At 35.8% G+C, this 25,018-nt stretch overlaps 1 protein-coding gene across 1 annotated transcript in view; it reads left to right on the top strand.

Moving 5' to 3' along the window:
* The window catches only part of LOC117794035 (eye-specific diacylglycerol kinase-like), a 139,183-nt gene that overhangs the window by 87,152 nt on the left and 27,013 nt on the right, over positions 1-25,018 (top strand). The window contains 3 exon segments of the mRNA XM_034634494.1: positions 11,591-12,573; positions 13,647-14,559; positions 14,629-15,253. Coding sequence (XP_034490385.1) covers positions 12,484-12,573; positions 13,647-14,559; positions 14,629-15,253 — 1,628 coding nt within the window. The 5' untranslated portion in view covers positions 11,591-12,483.

Raw genomic sequence — 25,018 nt, 5'->3', positions numbered from 1 at the left:
TCAGAGATATTTTGACGTTATATGTGTAGAAATTAATGTCAAATTTTAAGATATCTATTTGATGAATTTTAAGGAGACATAGAAACCCCGACCATAAATACGATAAAAGATATTTAAGTAGAGGAGACTTTTTAAAACTTTTTCAAATGTTATGAATATAATAAACAGCAATTTTAAAAAATAGAAGTTATTATCTTTTAACAAGAAACACACAACTGTATTTCCGTTTTTCTTAGTGACTGTTAATGATTTTAATACATCAATCCCAACTCTAAAATTGTAAATTAAAGATATTTTTCTTTTGTTTTTTAACGTAAAAAGTAATACCATTGAGCACTTTGAACAGACAACTGTTCATTATATTTCTTTTCAATTTATATTGATGCGTTGTAATTGTCAAACTAATGCAATTGACTAGATGAGGCATAGCCGCTATACTCATAAAAAATACACAAAATAGAAATTCTGGAATTTATGATTTTGTGCTCTCAGCTATTCCGACATCTTGCCAAATACATTATTTGTTTTGAAAAGGACTTTTGATTTTCTTCCACTTTGAACAACACTTGGAAATGCACTTAAAAAAATTAAAAAAGGTTGATTGGGTATATAAATATACATATATATGGGTTTGTGTGTATTGTAGTGTTGCCTCGAACCGCTCGAGTTGAAAATTGCCGCACAACTGAACCGAGTTGCAGTCGAATCAATGGAAATTTCAGTTCAGACTCTGTTGGTTTAGCTTCTTCTTCTTTTTCTTTTTTTCCTCGTGAATTGGTTTCTTTCTTTATAACATGTATGTTGTTGCTGCATTTGCTGTTGTATTTTTCTTTATATTTTACATAAACAACAAGTGCCTGGAGATTTTGTTATTGTTTCTGCTGCTTAAAAATTGATTAACGCTTTGCTTATAACAAGTTTCAAATTACCGAACGGCGTCTAACTGACGATACGTTTTCCATTTGTTATTGTTACTGTTGTTATGTGTGTAAGCACTTAGCACCTGTGCAACAGGTAGCTCAGCTCAAAACAGAAACAGGGAGAGATAGGAAGAGTGAGTGGGAAAGATAGCGAATTAGATCTGTAGACTACTTAAGGAATTTCAATTGATGCTTTTTGGCTCGCACTGTTGCCGTTTGAATGTTTCGGCTTCCAGTTGTTGCCGCAGCTAGTTAACATATTTTAGACAAGTTTCTTAACAATCTCTTTTAGTTGTTGTTGTTTCGATGTATTTTTTGTCAGCCCCATGTTAAATGGCCTAATTTTTTGTCTAGCTTCTTAGCCCTGTAAAAGCAGCAGATGCTTTAGCACCTCGTCGCCAACTGCCAACTCGTTTATGCTACACTATATGCCATGTGCTACACTCTTGTTACCACGCCCACTCACGCCCATGAAATTCATTTCGTGCCTTGTGCCTGTCATAATTGCAAGTGCTTGCTTTGTTTATCTCTAGAGATGAGGTTCAATTTGATGCAATAGCTAATGCCTAATGCCTTGGCACTTGAGAGGCTGCCACACGCAGACTAATAGTACCAGAAAGAGAACGAAGACGAGAGTGTTAAGGAGAGAGAAAGAGAGACCGAGGGAGACAGTTGTCTGTTGATGTGCCTGATGTGAGTAAATCAACAAGGATGTCAAATACAAACACACACGTACAATCCTACATAAACAACAATATAAGTAAAAGTACACTCATACACTGAGAAAAATAAGTTCCCAAGTTATTATTATTATAGATTTTTCGTCTAAAAATTGCGTTAATACCGATTGGTAAGACCATGAATTTATGTACATCTTCAATTATGGTTGTGTTTTTTAAAGAATAAATATTTGCAAATTTAGAAAACGGTCTCTTTTTTTAAGCAGAGTACACACACACTCCCTCTCATAAAGTATATAAATATATATGTGAGCTGCTTTTACACATATATATTTATATGGCAACATTTTATCCGCTTATAAAATGGAGTTCGTGCTCTTTAAAGTGCAAAGTTGGGGAAGCATGGAAAATGCGGTACTTGGATTGGTAATTGTCTATAATTGGTAAATACCGCGACCTACGTTTTTTCATTATGCTGTCGATTGGGAAAATCGATCATGTCATGGGTCAAACGATGTCTGAGCTGCATTAAAATAGAGTCAAGCATAAAAATAGAACGAAAAAAGGTTTCATGTTATTTCAATAAAAATCTTGTTAAATATTTAAAAGGTACATTGTAACCAAACCACCTCCCCTCCCTATTCCTACTTGCCACAATTTTCCCCTTAAGCGAGGTTCCTGCCATTCCCCGTTCGGGGCTCTGTGTGCTGCGTGTTTGTCGATGCTTAGGAAATAACAAACACGAAATTCATAAGGCAAACAAAATGAAATGTCGGTCAGCAGCTGCTGACCTGACTCAGGATGCGAATATTACTTGGGGTTAACTCTGGGACACCACGACAATGCCAGTTGCATACTTTCAGGCTGTCAGGCCAAGCACAGCTGTAAAATGTACAAAAATAGCAATATAAGGAAATGAAAGAAAAACAAAATAGAGAATTTAATGGAATGAAATAAAGTGGAAAATTGTTTGGCTTGAAGATTCCCTATACAACTTAAAAATAGATTGATAGTTATGCTATTTTTTTTTATTCTATCATGATGACAATTGCATAATAAAAACCTAACCTTCATTTGTAAATATGCAATTAAATATATAGCACTTTTAGTATATAATAATATGGCAACAAATTTGAAAACTTTATGATAGCCAATATTCGTACAGAATATTTAATCACATCTGTCTAAGCTTACTTTAATCAATTAGATTTCTCCATTGTAGGGTATGAATTGATATATTTAGATCAAGGCTGCAAGCCGGTTCTGAACCGAACATCGTAGAACCGGTTCGGTTCGGGTTTTTAAGCAGCCTGAGCCGGATCATGAACCGAATCCTTGAAATTATTTACTTTGCGAAACCGAACATCAACCGAACCGCTTTCTAAAATAAAAGGTTCGGCTCAAAAAAAAAAATAATTACATAAATCTTATGGTTTTCTAATATAACGCCATTATTTGAGACTTCGGATTAAAATAAGTCATATTTAAATCTTCAAATAAAATTAAATTATCATCAAAATTTGATTTCTTAAAGGAAAAATTTAAATAGTTCAAAATGTAGAGAAAAATGTATAACATTACAAACATTTTTTTTTATGAGATTAAACCAAGTTTCGAAACTTTGAGTTCAGGTGGTGTATAAACCAATTAGCGAAACGAACCGATGTCTTGCTCTATGGTTCGAACCGCCGAACCGAACCTTTAACAACATTTTGGAGTTTTGCAGCCTTGCTCTTAACTCATTTTTACTCCTTTAATAAATCAGAAATAATTTCTCGCTCAATGATACAAATTAAAATAGTCATTAATGAAGTGTCAAATGTGTCAAATCAACTGTCAGATTTATTTTCAATACTTATTGCAGTGCTTATTAAAAAATTTGCTTAAAAATAATGAAAACATTTCGACCAGCATTTCAACTCTTTTAATTCTCACTCTCTGTATGTATGTGTGTGTGTGTGTATCTGTGTATTTTACCAGTCAGTTTCAATAATTGTAAAACGCAAATGAAACGCAACGTTTCGCTTGGGTGCACTTTTGTGGCATACACAAATCGATGGCGACACAAAAATTTCACACTTAACCTGCTCCACTAGCAAGGTAGCTTGTCAGGCAGGCAACACCAACAGCAACACTAACACTAATAACAACAACTACAATCACAAGAACCACAACCACAACTTGGCATCGATTCTCTCTCGATTGTAGCATTTGGGCGATTCTTCTTCAAGTGTGGATGCCCCTGCGGAAGTGTCAGCTCTTAGGTGCTCGTTTCCTTTTGTTTGTGGATGCAACCTCAATCTGGTTGGGCATGATTCACATTCATTGAGTATTGCATATTGTCTTTGTCCAGTGTCCTTTGACCAGCCACAAGAAGGACAAGAGCATTGGGCTAAGTCCACAAAAAAATCTGGTCAAGTACGGATGTCAACAGATTGTAAAGCCCTAACTACACATACATACATGCATTTATGTATGGACATGTATGCTGTCCTCAATGCTCACATTAATGTGTTAAAATAAGGGAATCAAAACGAAACAAATATCGGATCCGGGCTCAGTTACAATATGTCTCGAAACAACTATTTCGGTAAAAAGTTATATTTCGGTTTTTTCCATTCGATTCCGGTGCTAGTATCAGTACGTTTCGTTACAACACATCAATTTTAAAAATTTTTAAAATTGGTTAATTGACTTTGCAAGTTAACACTTTTGTTATTTTTTTATATAAAGCAGAATATAAAATTTTTTGTTTGGAAAAATGAACCAAAACCTAGCGATACAAGCATTTCGGGTTTCGGGTCTTAAAAAAAATGTATTTCGGTTATGTTTCCGGTTCCGATAATGAACATGTAACGCTTAGTTTCGGTTAAAAGTTCCAGAACAGGTCCCATTACATTGTTAAGTAAACTGAACTCACTGAATTTCCGATAAATTGTTGTTGAATTTGCGAAAGGACTTTCACTTTATTCTCCTCCATGGTCACTTTAGTGTGTTTAATCCCAAATGTGTCACAATTTTGTTGAGTTCAAAAGTTGTTTGGCTCTCATTTTTTTGTGGCTAAATATGTGAGCTAATTTCCTATGGTTACCTTAATGAGCTTCAATTTAAAATACGCTTTTATTACTGACCTTATTTTTGCTTAGCAAACTTTCGAAATCCTTGAATTACATCCTGTTGCTTCTGCATATAAAATAATAAAACTTTAAAGTTTTTCTCCATGGTCATTTTAACTTAACCCAAAATTCAAAGTGTATCTTCTGTTCCACACGTATTCCCTATGGGCCCACAAACTTATACATAAATTGGGAGAGAAATGGCATTTTTTCCATGGAAAACTTTCACCTCAGAGACCTCAAGGGTTTGTCTGTAATTGAAATTTAAAAAAGAAAAAGTGAAATACTTTTCGGCAGTTAACAACACTGTCACCTTTTATGGACTTGTAACTACTTGAATACGTGTATGTAACCATTAAATTTTCCAATATGCTTCAACAATGCAGACAATAAAAATGTTTAGGTAATTTTTTGTTTTGTTGACATTTCTTGGAGCTCCTTTTCCTTTTTCTTCTTCACTTTTTGTGAGACGTTCTTGTTGTGTGTTTATTTATAAAAATAAAAGCAAATTGTTATTGTTGTTGTCTTTTGCACGTCCGACTGCGACTGCGGCTGCGACACGTGCCCACGTGCTTTAAGAAATAGAAAAAAAAATAAGAAAACATGAAACAGGAAAAAGAAAAAAATGTGAAAAAGACGAAAAAGGAAAAGTTTTCCCTTCTGCTTTTGGGCCCGCTCGCCGAAATTTTTGATTTTCAAGTTTATTTTCACTTGAAGTTTTGCCTTTAACGTACTTTCTGGAACTAGGACCTCTTTGTCCCTCACCCGAGTTTCAGTTCAGCTTTACCCAAATATCTGGCGCAATGTTTTGCATTTAAATATTTTGCCAATTTCAATAGAATTAGCAGTCAGTTTGCTTTTGCTAAACCAAACCCACTTACTTTTTACTCTCTCTCCCCCTCTCTGTTTCTCAGTGTCCACAAATGAGCTGTCAAAATTTTCAGTTGTTTTTCCTTCTCATATTCTTTGTTAATTTCATTCCATGCTCTCAAAACGTTTCGTGTTAAATAATTTCCCAACAGCTATTAACTGCAACAAAACCGTTTTTGGCAGCGACAAATGGCAGCAAATTATGAAGTTCCAGCTCTCTTTTCAGCTTTTCTATTCTGCTCTCGGCCCATAAACCGTGAACCCCAACAAATAAAACTTTGGGGCAATTTCTTTTTTTAGATATTCACCCCGCCAACAATTAATTGAAATTAACATATTTTTCTTTTATTTAAGGCAAGTTATCAGGCATCCCCTTCCCTATCCAACCCGCCGAGCTGCCTTCGCACACTGGGGCCGAAGGCCAAAAAGCGTGGCAAAAATCATTTTTTTCGATGAAAGCGATTGTAAAAAGTTATATATGCATTTAACAGAGAAATCTTCAAAAAATTACGAATCCCAATGGATTTTGAAATTAGATTGAAATTGTGGGCGTGACATGAAAGTCTCAAAGTCGGCAAACAACAAATATAAAATTTAAAACTGAATTGAAGACAAGTTATGCCACCGATCTTTATTTTTTGGATTTCATCTGAAAAGTATATTCAATTTTAATAAAATGCTGAAGAAATAAGTTTCTTCACTTTTTTATCAGCAAAAAAGTTATAAAATTAAACACGCCATTATGCCACTACTAAAGGATGTTTTGGTTATCAATTCTCTATCAAACCTTTATAGATTTGTCTGCATTCATCTAAATTTGCGGCAATCAGGTCAATACAACTGATGCAACCTATCAATAAATTGGTTATAAAAGAGGAAGAACGTAGTGCAATTGCATATGTTTTCGTTATGTTTAAATATTAAACCATGCTGTTTAAAATATAAAAAGAGATTTAAATGTATATTTCGGACAAAAAAAATTGATATTTTGTTTTAATTTTTCATGCAAAATATGCACAGCAATTTTTTTCAACTTTGACAGTCATGCCTGAGTTACCCATTGGGTCACTCACCCTATGTAAGCTGTCATTTTAAAACTTAAGAAGTTTGCTATCAAATGTTTTTAAAATGTTGATAATATCTTTACTGGCTTAAAAGATATGATTTTTGCAACGCAAAATGAGAAATGGCCCCACTGTGCGTCGATTCAACTGCTTCCCAACTTATATTAACCCAACCTTTTCGGTCCACTTACTTCCCAACCTTCTATGCCGTCGCTTGCGCCTCATAACTCGGGCTGTCAAGTTGATTTCCATGCCGAAAATTCTCAACAGCGAAAAGTTTTCATTTTTTGCCCAAGTTTTGGGCATACTTTTCACACAACCCAAGCCAGTCATTCTGCTCCCTCTCCCTGTCCCACCCTTCCTTTCCAACCCTTTCCACAACCCCAGCCCAAAGTCACCAGCCATACCAAACCCTTGAGGGTAAAAGTTTTAATGGGCGTGGCAACAGCCACGCCTATCAGTCAAGCTACTTTTTCAATCGATAGCTTCATATGTGCGCTTTCAATATTGAACGCAGCTCTTAATGGCAATTAATTTGTAATCAATTTAAATGTATCAATTACACTAGGCAACCGCCCAAAAATTAAACGAACCAAACTCACTTTCTATGGCAAATTTTTTAGATTTTTTTTTTAAATCTAGCTTTTTTTTCTTACTTATTTTTTGGAGGTGCGCCCACATTTGTCATAATTACTCGAGAGTGCCAAAACCAATTTTTTTTAAGTTTTAATTTTTCTGAAAGCTAATGAATATATCTATAACTCGTTTATACACAGTCTAAGATTTAAACCAGTCGTTTTATATTATTTATATTTTGAATTAACACAATAATCAAGACCTCGAGTTTGTTAAACTAACCTCTAAAAAAAAGCTAACCAAAAAATCATAATTCTTAATTCAAAAATTGACGGCTCCAAAACTACAGGTTAAAATGTAAGACAGTTTATAAAAGAATTATGGGTATATTCATAAGCTTTTAGAAAAAGGAAAGCTTTTGAAAATCGGTTTTGGCATTCACAAGTAACTATGACAAATGTGGGCGCACCTCTAAAAAAATTAAATAAAAGCAAGTTCTAAAAAAGTAAAAAATAAAAATGGGGCCCCAAATCTATCCAAAAAAGTGGGTTTCGTTCGTTTAATAGCCAAAAAGTTCAAAACTGTTGCTTAATGTTATCAATTCAATTTATCGGTTTAACAAGCATTCTCATCACTCTCTTAACATAAAAAAAAAAAAATGATTTAATTTTGTTTCAGTTAATTTCCACCAACTAAAATAATCTGCATATTTTGGCCACGAGTAATTTTCAATTTTTAACTACCATTCTTTTGTAAGCTTGTGGAAAAGTGTTATTACAAGTTGTTATTGTTCAAAAAGTTTTGTGTTTTGGCTCAACACTAAGCACATAATACCAACTGACTGAACATTTTTTAGTTGTTATAAAAATCCATGCCAATTTAAATATGTGAAGCTTATGCTGTTTGCTAAAACGTATTACACGCTTGATCTTCGATAAAGTTCGCAGAATATTTTTAACTTTTTTTTGTTTATATACCTGCTGAGTGGGATGCAATCACTTTGAGCTAGTGTCATGGTGATTTTTCCATTGAATGAAGCGTTTGATTATTTTCTCCTTTTAACATGCCTTTTTCGTCATCTGTGCCTGTGCTGGCGTTTATTCTATTGAGTTCGCGCTTCAATCTGAATCTGAAACTGAACAAAGATTCGCTTCGTTCAATTCCCTGGAAATTCACTGGCCAGATGTACGACATCGATGGAGGCACAAAGGCAGAAGAGATGGAATGGTCTCAGGACGCAGGACTCTAGGCACATAATATGGTTTGGGGCATTGCTTATACGCCACCGACTCCCCAGTTGTTCCATTTGTTGTTCTTTAAGCAGGGAGCTCTCTGTTGCCTTTGTAGTTGCTATTTAGTTTGTGTTATTGTTTGCCTTGCGTTTGTTTTTTTTTTTTTTCTTCTGTTGTTTTTGTTTTTACTGCCCTTTATGAAGAATTATACAAAACTTTTTACTTAGTGCGCGCGGCACTGAACAATTACGAGGCCAGTGAGGCTCACTGGCAAGAGTATGGACAGCTTCAGGGCCTAGCAGGGGCAAGAGGGAAACGATTTGCATGGCTGCTCAATGCCCAATGCGGCTGTTGCCTAATGTGGCGCCAGTTAGCGTGGTAATGGGCCTACAAGGGGGAGGAATATGGGGGACAAGTCAAAGGTCGTGGTAACTGCAAATAAATTATGTGTTTGTAATAAGCGAGTTCAGCAGGCTAAGTATTTGATTTGGCTTTTAAGCGATGCTGAACGAGGGGAAAGAACTAAGGCAGCAGAGCATAAAATATAACAACAGCAACAACAAAACATGGTCTGTGATTGAGATCAAGGAGTGAAGGTCAAAGAACCGCCTATGATTAAATTAGTGTAAAAATCACTGGAAGCCAAACCTGCTAGAAATAAAATAAACCAAATTTGAAATATAATGCAAGGCTTGATGTTTAGGTATCTATAAGACTTTGTTTTTTAAGTCAAAAAGGAAAAAACGTAATTCAAATTAAAGGCGTCGAGTCGAGCACGTGCTGCCTTTAATTTTGATTTAATTTTACCAACCAGAAATTTAATTAATTCACTAATTTTAAAATGCTATTTTGAGTAAAAGATTGTCATTTAATGCTAGTTAAATTTAATTGTAGATGCTGATGTTAAATTGATAGTATGCAATACCCTGCAGAACTAAATGTCTCTTTGCTTGATTGTCCCTAACGTTGTCCATAATGTTGTTGTAATTTCTTAACGCTTTGTTGTTAGTTTTGTAATATTTCTGCCAGCGTCAACTGTCCGCTGCTCGTTCGCACTTTAAAATTTGAGTCAATTGGTACATTATTGTTAGGCGAGAAATTTTAGGCCGAGTGGCGTAATGGTTAGAGTCGCCGACTCGCCACAAGCAGACCTATTCAGTTTGGGTTTCCGGGTTCGAGTCCCGCTCTGAACAGTCTGAATAAAAACAAATTAAATAAATATACGCCCGTCTCAAAGTATCATACATGTAGAGTTTTAAGTTCTAAAATAAAAAATTAAAAAACCGAAAAAAACAATATAAAAAAGAAAGCAAAAAGTTTTAAATATTTTTTTTTACTTTAATGCTTAGGAATTTCTCGTCAGAGTTTCACGAGGAGTCCCTGATGTTTTATGTGAGGAATACCTAGGGAGGTTTCCTCTGTCCTCGTTCCTAGGAACTCACAATGTTTAAGTCCACATCGTTTTTTATACAATGTCCACAAGGTTTCCCTATCGATTAGGAACAAATCCACATGGATTCCACAACTTTTCCTCGAGGTCTGGAACTGCTGGGTACTTTTAACAAAGGCTTCTCATGAAATTTAAGTCAGCCTAAAAGTATGCAATGCTTTTTAATAATACAGCTCATGTAAAATGTCTTTTTTTTAGTTGTCCAAACTTGACGAAACTGAATCCAATCCAATTGTCTGCTTCAATCAGTTCGACGCGATAATTACGCGTCGCTATCCGTCTCTCTTTTGCTCTTTCTCTCTCTCTCTATATCGCTCTCTCGCTTTGTGCAAACCACTTTTGTGCGACGTACTGTGTGCGTTGCCTGAACTTTCGGCATTTTTGTGGAATTCAATTTCAAAGCTATATCATTTTCATTTAATTTCAAGCATTCAATTTGCCAACCCAAAGACGACAACCCACGCAACTAAACACTAACGTGACGAGCTTATAGACAGAGAAAGGGATACAGGGAGTGAGGGGAAGACGGATTGTCCTAGCACCGCATCCTTTTTTGACGCGTTCACTCATTTCCTTTTTACCCTTCCATGTACATATATGGTATATGCATGTATGTGTATGTGTGTTTGTGTGTGTGTCTAGTTGACCTCGCGAACATGCCATAGGTATACCATAATAGATTTCTGCACCTATTGTCTGTAAAATGAAACCGTAACGGTCTCTGCGTTGTCCCCGTTCGCATTTCTTTTTTCTTCCTGTTCCTTTTTTTTTTAATAGAAAAAAAAATGCTATCGAAGCCACTACGTTTTTAAAGAGGGCTTGACAAAATTGTTAAGCCCTGTAAGAAATAATTTGGGTCCATCGATGATTTTCACAATAATGGTAGAAAGTTTAAACTTTAACTGATAACTCGGATTCATAAAGAGCGTTATATTAAAAAGAATATAGATTTTAAGTCCAAAAGTAGTATTAAAGGAAAGATTAAAACAACATAAAAATAACACAATTGTGTAGCTATAGCTACTATTAACTTTATCGTTATATTTCTTGCAACCCTATAAAACCATGAATAATTTTCCAATACGTCAGACTATTGATACTAGCAAAACAAAAAGAAAGTGTATATATAAAATGTAGTTATGATAAATTGCGATGACTTGAAGCAACCCTATTGCAATTGTCGTGTACAGGGTGTAAGCTGTTGGCCAGACAATGATTGGATGCCATTTTGAATGGATTTGTAGAGAACTAGTAAATAGATCCAATTAGTTAGTTCCATGTAAATGTTTACTCAATTTGTTGATTCTTAAGGCACTTTAAGGAAATTGAAGAAAACTCACTGAAGTTAATGTATTTTCATGTAATTATTATTTACATTGAACTGCTCTTTTTAATGACCAATTTTAACAAATGATATCCTTATGCTGTGTGTGAGTGTGTGTGTGTAGGGCATTGCTCAGCAAATTTGAGTGGGAGGGAGGGACTGATAGCATAGATGATGAAAAAATGGGGGAATTGTGGGATGTTTGCGTAAATGAAAAAAAGTATATGCTTTATATTGTGTTTAAAACTAACGTAATTATTTCTTGCTCTCTCTCTTTCTCTCTCTCTCTCTCTCTCTGTTTTTTTTTTCTCTCGCTCCTGTTTGTTTCTTGTGCGCTTTGGTAAATTACAATGTTTAGCAAAAACTTTGATTAATTAAAAGTAAAGGGAAAAACAATACGAGAGCCACAATAAGAACAACAATACAACAGGCTCCATTGCAGAGGCAACCAGTTATCGTCGAGCGTTGGCAGCGCACGGCCAACGCTTAAGGCCACAACAACAACAACCACAGCAACAATAGCAACAACAGCAACAACGACAATGGGACTTTAGCTGCTGGCTGGAAAAAAGTGCGCGAAAAACTTTGTAAACTTTTTTTGTGCTTTTTGCTTTGTTCGGCAAGATCATTTCGAAAGCAAAACAAAACAATTAAAAAAAAGCTAAAGCTAAACAAAAAATATAACAACATTTGCAGCAAATCATCGAAATGGAATTGAGCATCGCAATATTCAAGCATTTAGCCAGCTACAACAACAACAACAACAACAGCAACAGCTACTACAAATCTGCAACAAATTGTTATAAAAAGCAGTTCAACAGCAGCTCCACCAAAAACAACGACAAACAGCAACAAACAACTAGCAACAGCAACAACAACAATAGCACAACGATAACGATAACAGCCCCAACAGTAGCAACAACAGCAATTAATACTAACCAAATCGACAAAGTGTCAACAAGAACAATATTGACAGCAAGAACAACTGCAGCAAGTGAAGCAACAATTGCAACTTGCAACGCTAGAGCAACCGTCCATAAAGCAGCTGCAAGTCCATTCAACAGCAGCAGCAACAACAACAACTGCAGTATTACCAACAGCAACAACTAAGCAACAACTAAGCAACAACCCAGCAACAACCCAGCAACAACCAGACAACAAACAGTTTTCAATAGTGACAAACTAATATCAGTAGCAGCAAAAACAACTAACTATCAACAACCAACAACTGATAATCAAGTAGCAACAACCATGCAACGTCTACGTACAACATTCACGCGTTCGCGCACTCCCACAGGTGCTGAAATGAAAATGCAGAATAGTCTTGAGGTGCCCAAACAGGTATAGCGACACTATCGAGTTATTATACTCATATCGATAAGCCATCTACATTTTATCGATCAATCAACTTAACTGATCACACAGAAACCTTTTAAGTTTTTGATTTTTTTTTATTCACTAAGTCTATTTATCGATATGCTTGTTATTACTTTGTCGATATCATATATGTGTTGTTTGTTGTGCATGTTTGCCCACATTTCTACAAAATTTACAATTTATGTTGCGACTTTTAAAATCGTGATTGTTATTGATCAATTAAGTTAAACGATTACTTCAATAATTTAATTGTCGGATTGTTGTGTTCTATAACATCGATATGCATGTTAATATTTTTTATGTTGTGTTATCGTTATTCGTTTTGTATGTGTTCCAATATTGCCAAAACATTTATGTATACTTTTTATAGCAAATTGTTAGATAATATTTGCTCTGGCTGCAAATTGTTTCTTTAAAAACTACACATGCATCGATAGCAAACGATAATTTTTGTATATTGTTAGTTATATTTTGTTTTGTCTATATATTCTACTACATTTATCGATTCTTAGTATCAAGTTTCGCACTAGTTCAAAATTGTTTATTACTTTCCCATTTATCAGTTCGGCTCAATATCTTATCGATACTACAAGTTTTGCTTTTCTTATGATATCTCTCTCTCTCTCTCTCTCTCTTGAATTTATCTTGCATGACCTTTTCCTCTCTTTGCTCCTCAGTCGCTGTCTCAGTTTCGCTCTACCTGAGCTTTTCAATGAGCCATGAGTGCATTCTTTATCGATATGTGTGTTGATATCTTATCGATATTTTCAATGTTATATTATCGATAAATATGATTATTTTTCGATACATCACGCATTTATCGATATTATTCGATAGTTAATCTATTTCCTTTGTTTTTTTTTTTTGTTGTTACTACCCCTATTCTTTGTGTTGCTCTTGCATGCCACTTTATGCCTCTCTCCGTCTCTCACTGTTTCTTGTTTGCTCTCTTTGTTTATTGTGTATGTGACAAGAATAGTGTGTTATCCGCTCTACTTCTCCAACTCTTTCTCTCTCTGTCTATCTGTCGTTCTCAGGTGCGCTCCGCCTCGTTCGATGAGATGCAATTGGAGGCGCAACGCGTGTCGGCACACCTCCTGAAGCAACAATCGTCCTCGTCAGCGGATGAGCGATCCTCGGAGGGAGGATATCTGCAAGTGCCGCAGGCGGCGCATGCCCAAAGATCGCATAGCTTCGATTCGGCGGCTGCGTCGGTGGGAAGCGACGATTCGGGGGCGTTTTTGGAGGTGCCTCGTCGGCTGAAGGCTAGACGCAGTTCGTCGACAAAGACACCGCCGCCATGTATCCATTGCTATTATTTGGAGCAGTACGAGAAGCAGATGAGTGCCGAACAGCGTTACTTTATCGATCATCGGGAATTGACGACGCTCAGTTATAGTAATACAAGCTCGGAGGTTAGTGATGATGAGGACATTACGGAAGCATTGGACGATGATGATGACGAGGATGATGAGGCGGATGTGCCAACTGATGCGGATCATGATGTTGATCATGATGCGGATGCCGATGCTGATGCGGATGCTTGCGCTGATGCAGATGCGGATGTAGATGCGGATGCGAGCGCTGGCACGGAGTTGGACGATGATGCTGCCGTTGAGATGGACATCCGAATGTCCAATCTGAGCATGGGCATCAGCATGGGCAGCAGCATTGAGGAGTCGCGGACTCGTTTGCCACGTCAGATGCGTCGGCACACGATTGGTAGTTCGGTGACCACATCCGAGGATGAGGGATTGGAGGGATCGGATCATGGCTCGCCGCACTTTGGCAACACCTTGTTGCCACCACAACCGACAACGCCGTGTGGCATTACCTTCACGCTGTCGCCAACCAATGGCGATTATCCACCATTGCCCAGCTATGGCTTCCCCATTGATCCCACCTCGCCACCGATCACGCCCACGTCATCCACGTCCATCATCCGGGCCAGTCCCGTATTGGAGCTGCCGCCATCGGCAACAGGACATCAGCAATTGGGCGCCACAGCAGCCGCAGCAGCTGCTGCATTGACCCTACCGGCGATTGCAACCGGCGTTGGTGGTGGTGCCAACATCAATGCCACCACATGTGCCGCAGCCGATGCGGATGATGGGGCAGCTATGGGCATTCCGATGCGTCCCAGACGCCGCTCGATATCGCGACAGGAGGCGATCTTTGTGGAGCCCACGGGCAATTCGCTGGAGAATGTGTCGCACGAGGAGGTGGACACCAAATCATCGGTTGACACTGCCGACTCCCTTGACGAGGCATCCACCATGGCGACCTGTGGCTCACCGACGGCCGCCCAGGCGGCTCATGCTGCGGCAGCTGCCACCGCGGCGGCACATCATGCTGCATTTGTGGTACGCGACATCTATTTGACCGTGCCGGATCTGAAGCGTGATCGCGCCGCCTCGGTGGATTCGTGCTTTTCGAAACTCTCATCTGGTAATAAGACCGAGGAGTTGCAATCATCTGGCGATGGATGCTTTCTCACCGTACCCAACGTCAATGCCACACGCTCCCGATCCGTCGACATTGTTCTACCCACCGATGAGCAGGCTCGCTATAAGGCTCTCGCCATGACCGGAAGCGGTGGTGGTGGTGGTGGTAGTGGTGCAACCGCTGGCCTCTATGCCGATGGGTATGTTCTCTCACTCTCTCTTTCTTTTTTTTCTTTCTCTCTCTCTCTCTCTCTCACTTTCTTACTCTTATTATTCATTTCCGTTTACAATGTGTTTTGTTGTTTTGTTGCCTTGTCTTATGTTGTATTTTCTTCTGTTTTGCTTCAGTCTGCACGAGGGTTGCCCGAAACGTTTGGCAAATAATGCAGCTTAACATGAGATTTAATTGGCTTTTAAATTGTTTACTTATTAACTATCCATTTCTCTGATTATACTCGTGTATTAACTATTTTACCTTAAGTAATTAAACGACTAACTAATTTCAATATATGAAACAGATTAATCGATAACGTATCGATAAGTTTAACGAATTAAAACAAGTAAAGGGATTTTCTGGCAGTCAATATTTAAAGTTAACGATAGGCAGCAAGGATATAAAGTCATTAAAAAATCGTTGAAGGAAAGAAATGCAATAAATATTTATTAAATTGTGCAACTTAAGCTTATTGACAAGGCTGTTGCTTTTTTCTTGATTTTTTTAAACTTATTAGTTTATTTTCCAATTTTCATTATAGAAAATTTAATATTCAAAATTATAATTTAAAAAAAAATTTAATTTGTATTATGTTTATATGTGACTTTTAAGGACATGGGATGTATCACAAGAAAGAATTGTGCCACACATCACAATGTTTTTTAATTTTGGAAATACACCACTTGCTTTAAAAGATATATTTATACATTTAATTTTTATTTTTGAAATTATTTTTAATTTTATTAAAAATATATGAACATAATATTTATTTTTCATTTTTATTTTAACGTTGAAAAATAACTTTTATTTTTGACTTTTTTAATATAAATTTAAATTAAGAGCTATATTATGATTTACAAATAAAAGTTGAAATTTAATTATGAATTCATAATTTGTTTTTCTTTTCTTTGATCGAAAAGAGTTGAATTTAATTTCAACACCTGAAATAAATTTTATTTGCGTTAGAAAAAAAGTCGGCCAACAACAATTACAAGTTCGGCAATAAATACAGTTGTAGAAATAGCTATAGATATAGAATAACAAAGTACAAGTAACATTTTTATAATTCAGACGCTTCAGACTTGGAACTGAAGAAAGAGACAATTCAATGTCAGTTATTTAGTCAGAATATCCTGCAATTTCAAATCTGAACGTGGACATCCATCCAGACCATCTAGGCAATTCAGTATTCAGAGTATACAGAGAGGCTGTTTGGCAGGCACATGCATAAATTATGGCCTCCCGTTGTTGAAAAAGAGGCTCAGCCAAACGATTTCCTTGAATTACAACAAAAGTAGCTCATAAATAACATTCAAACAAAGTGTCCTGTTGCCCAAAATGACAGCTATGCGAACAGGGGTAGACAGTTGGACAGTCAGACTCTTGGCCAGATGGACAGTGCACGGGCTTCCACTCTTGAGTGTCGCCTCTGTGCCCAATTTGTTTGAGGCTGTTACTGACACTGTTTTTGGCCAAATATGGTTAAGCCGTTGTCCAAACTTCCTTTAGATAGATGGATGAATATGAGTTTTGTGACAGCCATGCAAGTTAATCAGCCTGAAAAAGATACAACTTTCCTGATGGATAGCAAAGTTAAGCGCTTACTTTTATATTTGCCTTTTTATTTGTGTTTCGTATCAATTTCTGTTAGTGTTTTTGTCTGACTTATTCTCTATTTTATATTCAAATCTCATTTTTGTTTTTTATAAATAGTTAGGGGGGTAGTTGTTAATGTTAAATTAAATTAATTAGACTTGTTAGTGTCTAATAATTTAGTTTCATTAAAATTTAATACTTTCCTTAAAACTTTTCGCTTTAAAAAGCGCTTTCGAGTGTGCTCTACAAATCTCTAATAGCGCCAAAGCAACCCAAAGCAATTGTTGGGGTTCCTGAAAACAAGCAAGCATTGCCTTCCAATGTCTTAAAAACTGTTAAGAGATTTCACAAAATGAAATAATTATTGAATTAAACTAAATTAATTTTTAAATTGAATAAAAATGCATAAAATACATTTATTATAATTTTGTAAATTATATAAATTATTTCTCAACCTAAAAATGTTGTTGAAATTGGAAGAAAGACAATTTTTTTGACTTCGAAAATATGTTTGAAAAAACTAAATTTGAGGAACACCGACATTTCGAGCGGTTGTTTTCAAAAGCAATTATTTTCAAAAACTAGAGATTTCTAACACACCTGACTAAAAGCTTTTTTTCTAAGTTATTTTATTTAAATAGTGAAATAATAATTTTGCAATAGTGGACCTTATATAGTACGATAAAGCTTATCAACTTAAATGCTTTTATTCAGGTGGTGTCTTTTTGTTTGTTTGAATTTTTAAATTATACAATATGTTAATTTTAATTATATCTTTATGATCTAATGCTTTACGTGTACTTTAATTTCAGAATTGAATTAATGCTTAAGTTATAATATAAATCATTAGCTAATTTATCACGTCAAAAACTTTATAGCTTAAAATAATTATAAATCTCCGTAAAGGCATTTGAGACAATGGTCGCACTCACTAGAAAACATGCTCCCTGATCAAGAAGTATCATGTGTATCACAAAAATTATCAGGGAGCAAACCTGCCTGGTGAATGCAACCAATGCTTCTCGCTTTCTAAATATTTGCTTACAGCTTTATTTTTCAATTATTTTATATTTTGAATTATTTCTATTTTAATTGATTATAAAATTTTCTCTCAGTATTTGCGAAAATTACTAAATTTATTATCTTTTTTATTTCACAGGTATGTACACACTGGTCAACTATATTATTAAACCCATTAAATTCAGTCAACTTGCACAGATAAGTACCAAATAAATATGTTTGATAGCTTTAAGCCAGGGTCAACAGAGAAACCTCAACTTGGAATTGTATTAACACACGAGAGATTTCCGTTTTAATTTCCGATTCATTTGCTCACAACGGGGGAGCCATAGAGGGGAATTGGATGTTCATTTATGATCGCATTTTATTCCCCTTTCTTTCTCATTCAACTTGATTCTCGGAAATCAGGATTCCCTTTGTTGGGTCTATTAGCAAGTGGCTTCGCATTTCGCTTGCGCCCCGAAGCGGATGGCAATGGCCATCATAAAGTTGATTTTTGATTTACGATGCTAAAGCGTGACATGTTATTGTCTATCGACCAGCCCGGCATTAACCCAGTACAACCCAAGGGGCAGCCAAGCACCACACATATGTATATACCGCAGTGCTCTATCAGTGCTATCGGTGGTTTTAATGCCCCAAACCATAAACCGTCCAATGATATGTTTAATTTTTTGACCTTTTGCTCAATAAAATGGAAAATATTATAAAATCATTCAATCATGCGTCGCATGCCGCCAATTCAGCCATTCAACCAACCAGTCGACCATCCATTCAACTTCCTTTGCATCGCTTTGGTATTCGACTTATTCATGCGATTTGTACGGCCATTATTGCGGTTTTTGCTTGACTCCCTTGAGTAACAACAACAAGAACAACAATAACTGTTGGAAATCGGTAATAACAACAAACACAAGGTTAACTCTACTTTTATGACAATGACGAAAATAATTTTATGAAAGTGCTCCCAAGAGAAGCAAAATAATTGAACGCTTCTAAATTACCATAAATACTAAAGAGGGTGGGAGTACTAGGGGTTGTGACAGCTAATGCTAACCTGGCTGATATAGCCAAGGAAAAAACCTTCTTAAACAGCGTCACATGCACATTAATCATACGCCGCGTGACACAAAACTTCTTCTCCAAAATAAAGGAAATCTGATAAGGCTTCGAAGAACTTGATAAGAATGCGCTAGTTAAGAGAACTTGTTATTACATAAGATGAATTTTAATATAAATTATTTTTTATCATTATAATCGAAAAATATAAGCTAAAAACTGAATATAAATACTCGTACATATGTGCATTGTACAAATCTGTAGATAATTTAAGAAACAGATTATTTGCATTAGTTTGTTTAAAGACATGTCAATTAAATATCATGAAACTATTCAAATTCAATCAATGTTTCAATGTTATATTATTAGACACTTATAATACCAACCCTATTTAAGTCATATATGCCACAATAATTATATTTTAATTGGTTTCAGTTGAATAAGTCTCTGTATATTCTGCATTATATATTATGGAGTAGTTAATGAGTCGTCAAATGTTTTGATTGCTATCATGTGATTCAATATAAACCAATTTTATACGACTATATTTCATTGCCCTCATTTTTTGTTGCACAAAAAAAAATTCGTAATGAGTTTGGCTACTTATACAAATAACATTTTCCAATTAAAATCATCTGACTTATTCTGTCAAACACACTATTCATGACCTCCTGACTATAATCAACATAAAGTTTGCTCACAGAACCTTTTTAAACGATCAACCATTAGTTGAATTCAATCTCATAAATTAGATGAAATCTATGTATATCTGCACTATGAAATGAAATCTGCATTATAAATAGATGTGATGGTGCAACTGCTGATCTAGAAATCCCAATGTGCAGAGATGCACTATGATTGACTTATGATGGCCACTCAATTTTTGTGCCGCACTATTATTAAAACGTCTATCTAAATGTTATCTTTATCTATATATATCTATAAATGGGTATATGTCTCTCTTTAGCTTTCATTCATTTTCTGTCTCTGTTGTCATGTCCGTTTGGGGCAGCTGCTTGAGGAGTTCCAGTTCCGCTTTGCTGACGCACGCAGCATTCAAGTATCGCAACAAGAGGCAGATAAAACAACAAGCGGCTCCACGAAATAATCAGTTTTTTTTTCCTTTCAATTATACCCTGTATTCATTAAAATACATAAAGAGTATCTTTTATAGAACAAAACAAAATACCATAAAATGTATATATTAAGTTTTCTATTAAATCGCACAAATGTAAGCGAATAAAACTTATTTCACCTATGAGTACTTTAAAAAAAACAGTTTAAAGATACACCTAATCGCTTAAAATTACCTTTCCAACAATATATAGAGCATGTCTATAGCTTATGTGGTTTGTAAACTGTGGAGGTGTCAATTTTAGCGGGATTTAGCGTTTTTCCGCTAAGCTAGCGGTTTTTTAAAGAGTCTAAGAACAAACATGTTTAGATTTCCGATAAGGAATATTTCCTCATCATCAAATCGAAGCTTTCCAACGCTTTAATGCAAACAGACAAACTGACTTTTCAACTCATTTTGGAAAATTTAAAAAAGAATTAAAAATTTATTTATCTTTTGAGCCAGTTGTCCGAGTGGGGTGAACGAGGTGTCATTTGACGCGTTTTTTTGATAAGAATTTAAAATTTAAAATCTTTGCAATTTTTTAGTTAAAACTATATATTTCGATTGGTTTATAACTTGATCTGATCGTCGCAGCAAAATTTTTCATTCTTCCTGTATATATTGCTAGTCGCCTTTCGCACCCTTCGTGCTGCTTTCGTCACTAGCGCAGTGATAGCTTGCTGCTACAATTTATTAGTATAACATTTTACAGGGTATCTCGAGTATATTTGAGTTCGTCATGGTCAGTCTCCGCTTGTTGGTTTAACTGTAACATCTGAAATTGTCAGTCCGCATTATGTTTCGCTACTTTATACTTATTTGCTGGGTATAACCCCAATGGGTTTTATCTTAATAGACTTTTTTACAATTTGTCGTTAGTTTGTCATTGTTGGTGGAACTGTAACATCTTTAATTGTCATTTCTAAATAGATTTTCATTACCTTATACCAGTTTACAAGTTATAAAAAAAACATTAAAAACATTCAGTCTCCACTTTTTAATATAACTCAGTCACATCTCCATATGATTGATCGCCATTAATTTTAGCGATCTTAAACTGATTTACAGGGTATCACATTTGTCGAGTACTCTGTGCAAGTTCATTGTTAGACTACACTTTACAACTACGTCATCGTATATCGTCAATCGTCGTTCTGTCAGTCATATGTGAACGACTCGTCCAAAAGATCAGCGGGGAAGAGAGAGCAATCAAGACAACGATAATAACAACAATAATAATAACAACAAGAAAAGAATAACAGCGGCAACGAAAAATTGAAATGCAAATTGAAGGCACAAAGCGAAAAATGCCAGCGAGCAATCAAAGCGAGACAAAGCAGCAAAAAAAAAAGGCTGCGTATGAAGCTGCTGCGCTGTCGACGTCACAGCGGGCAGTGGGCTAAAAATGTCACCATGGAAATATGAAAGGCGGGCGCAAGAGATCGTACCCCCCACACTCACACCCACACAACCAGCAATAACAACAACAACAACAAGAACAACAACAGCAGCAGCAGCAGCAAGAATGAACGAGAAGAGCAGCGTCACAACGTCACACAAAACTCACCACAAAACGGAGGTGACAAAGCGCCAAGTTGGCGATCTGCTGCTGCCAACGCTAACGTCTAGGCTGACGCCGACGGCGACGGCGACAGCGACGTTAATACGGCTGCTGCTGCTTCGGTTGATGCTGCTGGTGCTGCTGCTGCTGCTGTGGCTCGGCCGAAGCGAATCGCTGCTTCAGTTGCCGTGTATGTTTGAACGCGCCAGCCAGCAAAAAGAACGTGAACGTGAACCGTAAAGAGTCGCAGCGTACGATCAAACAAATAACAAGTCCCCCCCTACGGTCGCCATTCGACCCCATGAAAGTACTTTGAGCGCCCAACAAAACCAAAACAAAACAAATAATATAAAAAGTAAAAAAATAGAGGAGAATGCATTGAAAATACAACGAGTGTGAAATGTAAAAAATGTGTTTTTTGGGCATATTGTTGGAAAAAATGTTAATTTCATTTTCTATTTGTTTTTTTCTGTGTTTCTGTTCTGTGATTTGTGGCTGTGAATGTGGCAAGCAGTGGAGACAGGAGATGATGACAAAACAAAAGCAAAAGAAAATCAAAGATATACACACACACACAACAGCAATACAATATTGCATGCAATTGAGGTTGTTATTGTTATTGCTGTTGTTGTTGTTGTTGTTGTCAGACAATGTGCAATACGTAATGCGAAAATGTCAAATCAAAGCAACATCTACAATATGTCAAAGATGCCGCCCCATGTGGTTACGAATAGTGGTGCGGGTGGGTTAATTGGCATATTTCGAATTTGATATACCACAGAACTTTCCTTCATTCATTCGCTCATTTAATCGACAATGTTTAATTGAATTGATCAATGAACTTGAAAACAAAAGATTCCCAGACACCCGCACACACTACACACACACCCACACCCAAGCACAACAAAATATTGTAAGTGGTAAACAAACAAACGATGATCGCACAGTTTTGGAAATGGATGCAAGTTGTGCTAGAATATGGATTCGAATTTAATCGAATGAATTAATTAATATTTGCAAAAATCGATGATTAACTGGAATTGAATAATAGAACTAAATTGATGCCAAGCAATCGACAGTACTGTGAACACCGATAACAGTGTTGAATAGTGCAATTAGGGGCACTGTTATAAGCAACTCAATCGATTTATAATTGATTCGATCAAGTTCTAATTGAATCAATCAATGAATAACCTACAACTGAATAATAATAGAATACAATTAATGTTCACACAATCGATAGAATTGTTAGTAACGATCTGTAACAGTGTTGAAAAGTAAGCGAATCAATCGAGCTCTAATCAAAAAATTTAATTTTAAAGTTAATCATTTAAATACACGTTTGACAACCAAAAAAAAAATTACATGGCATCAATAGCACAACAATAATCTTTGATTATATATATTTTTTTATAATTTATTTATACTCTTTATTTAAAAACATTTTTATGAAATTAATATCGTTATTTATCATACGTGTTTATACGTAAAAATTGTATTGAGTAACATATGTCTTAGCTTGAACATCTCAAATCCTATTGTCGCCTCAAAGTTTATATATACTTATATCTAGCACTTCTAGACGTTGCTATGATGATTATATAGGATATAGAGAATTGGTTCCTTATAGTACAACATTTGAGGGAAGAGTTAGTATAATTTTCACACAGCGCTTATATTAATTCTCAAATGGTTTGAGTAATGTATTTATAAATGGAAAGAGCGTTCTGATTCTGCTGCTTCCTTCTACGAACATATTTAGTCCAATTCATTAACAAATCATCGAACTACATGCTGAAACAACAAATTAAAAATATTTCAATAAACTGGATGAGAGTAAATTGTGTCTGTCTCTTGTGATGTTGCCCCTGCATTGCAACATTGTCACTGCAGCATGTTGCACACAATTATTTCAAAATATTGCATGCGTCGCAATAGTTTTTCGTGGCATGTGAACCAAAAGGCTAACTGCCAGCCATGACATTTAAAGAATTTCGCACTCATTTAAACGAGCACAGCAGCAGCAACAACAAGAGCAGCAGAAGCAACAACAACCACCACAACAACGTCGCGTTTCGTCTATTTTCTTTGATTTATTGAACAATTTTTTTTTGGTTTTGTGTGTTTTTGGCTCTGATTGTTGCCAGCGTCAGATTTGTTGTTCTTTTTGCTTTTTGTTGTTGTTGTTTATATCGATGATGGCAGCTGCGCCAAGAAAACATCACAGGGCATTCGTCCAAGTCGAACACGCCCCCCGAATTTTACACACAAGGCACGAGGCACGCTAAGACTCCTGCTGGCGCACATCGCGCATACGCCCAGTGAGCCAAATATTGTAATTGTGCAATTTATGGCCAACTTAGATCCAGTGGCAATTTTTGACTGCATCAAATTTTAATATTAATCAAAACCCAGTCTAAGGCACAAGGCAAGGCCCCACCTGCCACACCACCATCACAACCACAAACACTACCAGAAAATTATTTTAAAAAGCTGAAACAAACAAAAAAAATAGCAAAAAAAAAATGTGATAAAAATAAATATCAAGTCACACATATGTTTTAAATTTGAGATGTTCAACTTGTTGTTGTTGTTGCTGTTTCTTATAATTAACTTAAGTATTTTTAGCAAAGAAATTAACAACAACAGTGGCAGAAGCGGCAGCGGCACAACGTCGACAATGACTGCAACAACAAATAAGGCACATAAAGTATTTCAATTAAAATACGAAAAACGTAAATTAAAATACAACAAAAAAATTATTTTTTTTTTCATTATTCTGCTAGCTAAATTAGCAAAACGCGCAATAAAACATGGAAAGAGAGAAATGAGAAATATATATAAATATGCAGACTTAATATATATATACATATGTGCATATATAAGTTCAACGGAATTTACTTAGATGATATTTGTTGTTTCTTGTTGTTGTGGTTGTCAATGCAAAAATTGAAAGAAAAAAAAAACCGCTCTCATTATATTCGAAGAAGGGTTTTGGTTTAATATATATTTTTGAAGTTTATTGTTAAAATCAAGCTTTGCATCTCAGCATGCTTCCTTCCATCTCTCTCTCTCTCTTTCCCCTCTCTCGCAATCTCCCTGTTTTTTATGCCGCAAGTCGCAAGACAAACTGCTGTTGTTGTTGTTCTCTGATTTGTTTGCTTGGTGCTTTAAATTCATTCATAAATTTCCCAGTCAGCGATAAAAATTCATTGTGCAATAGATTAGAAAACTGTTGCTACACACACACACACACACACAGTCGTTGAAACAAACAAACAACAATAATTATTAGCAGCAACAACAAAAATTACAACGCTTTTTTTAAGCTAGTTGTGATAATTATTGTCTGATGTTATCAAACACATTTTAAAGCAAATAAAACTAAGCATAATAGT

The sequence above is a fragment of the Drosophila innubila genome, chromosome X, assembly GCF_004354385.1.
Source record: "Drosophila innubila isolate TH190305 chromosome X, UK_Dinn_1.0, whole genome shotgun sequence".
NCBI lineage: Eukaryota > Metazoa > Arthropoda > Insecta > Diptera > Drosophilidae > Drosophila > Drosophila innubila.
The sequence above is the reverse complement of the archived record's forward strand: the minus strand, read 5'-3'. Positions and strand labels throughout refer to the sequence as shown.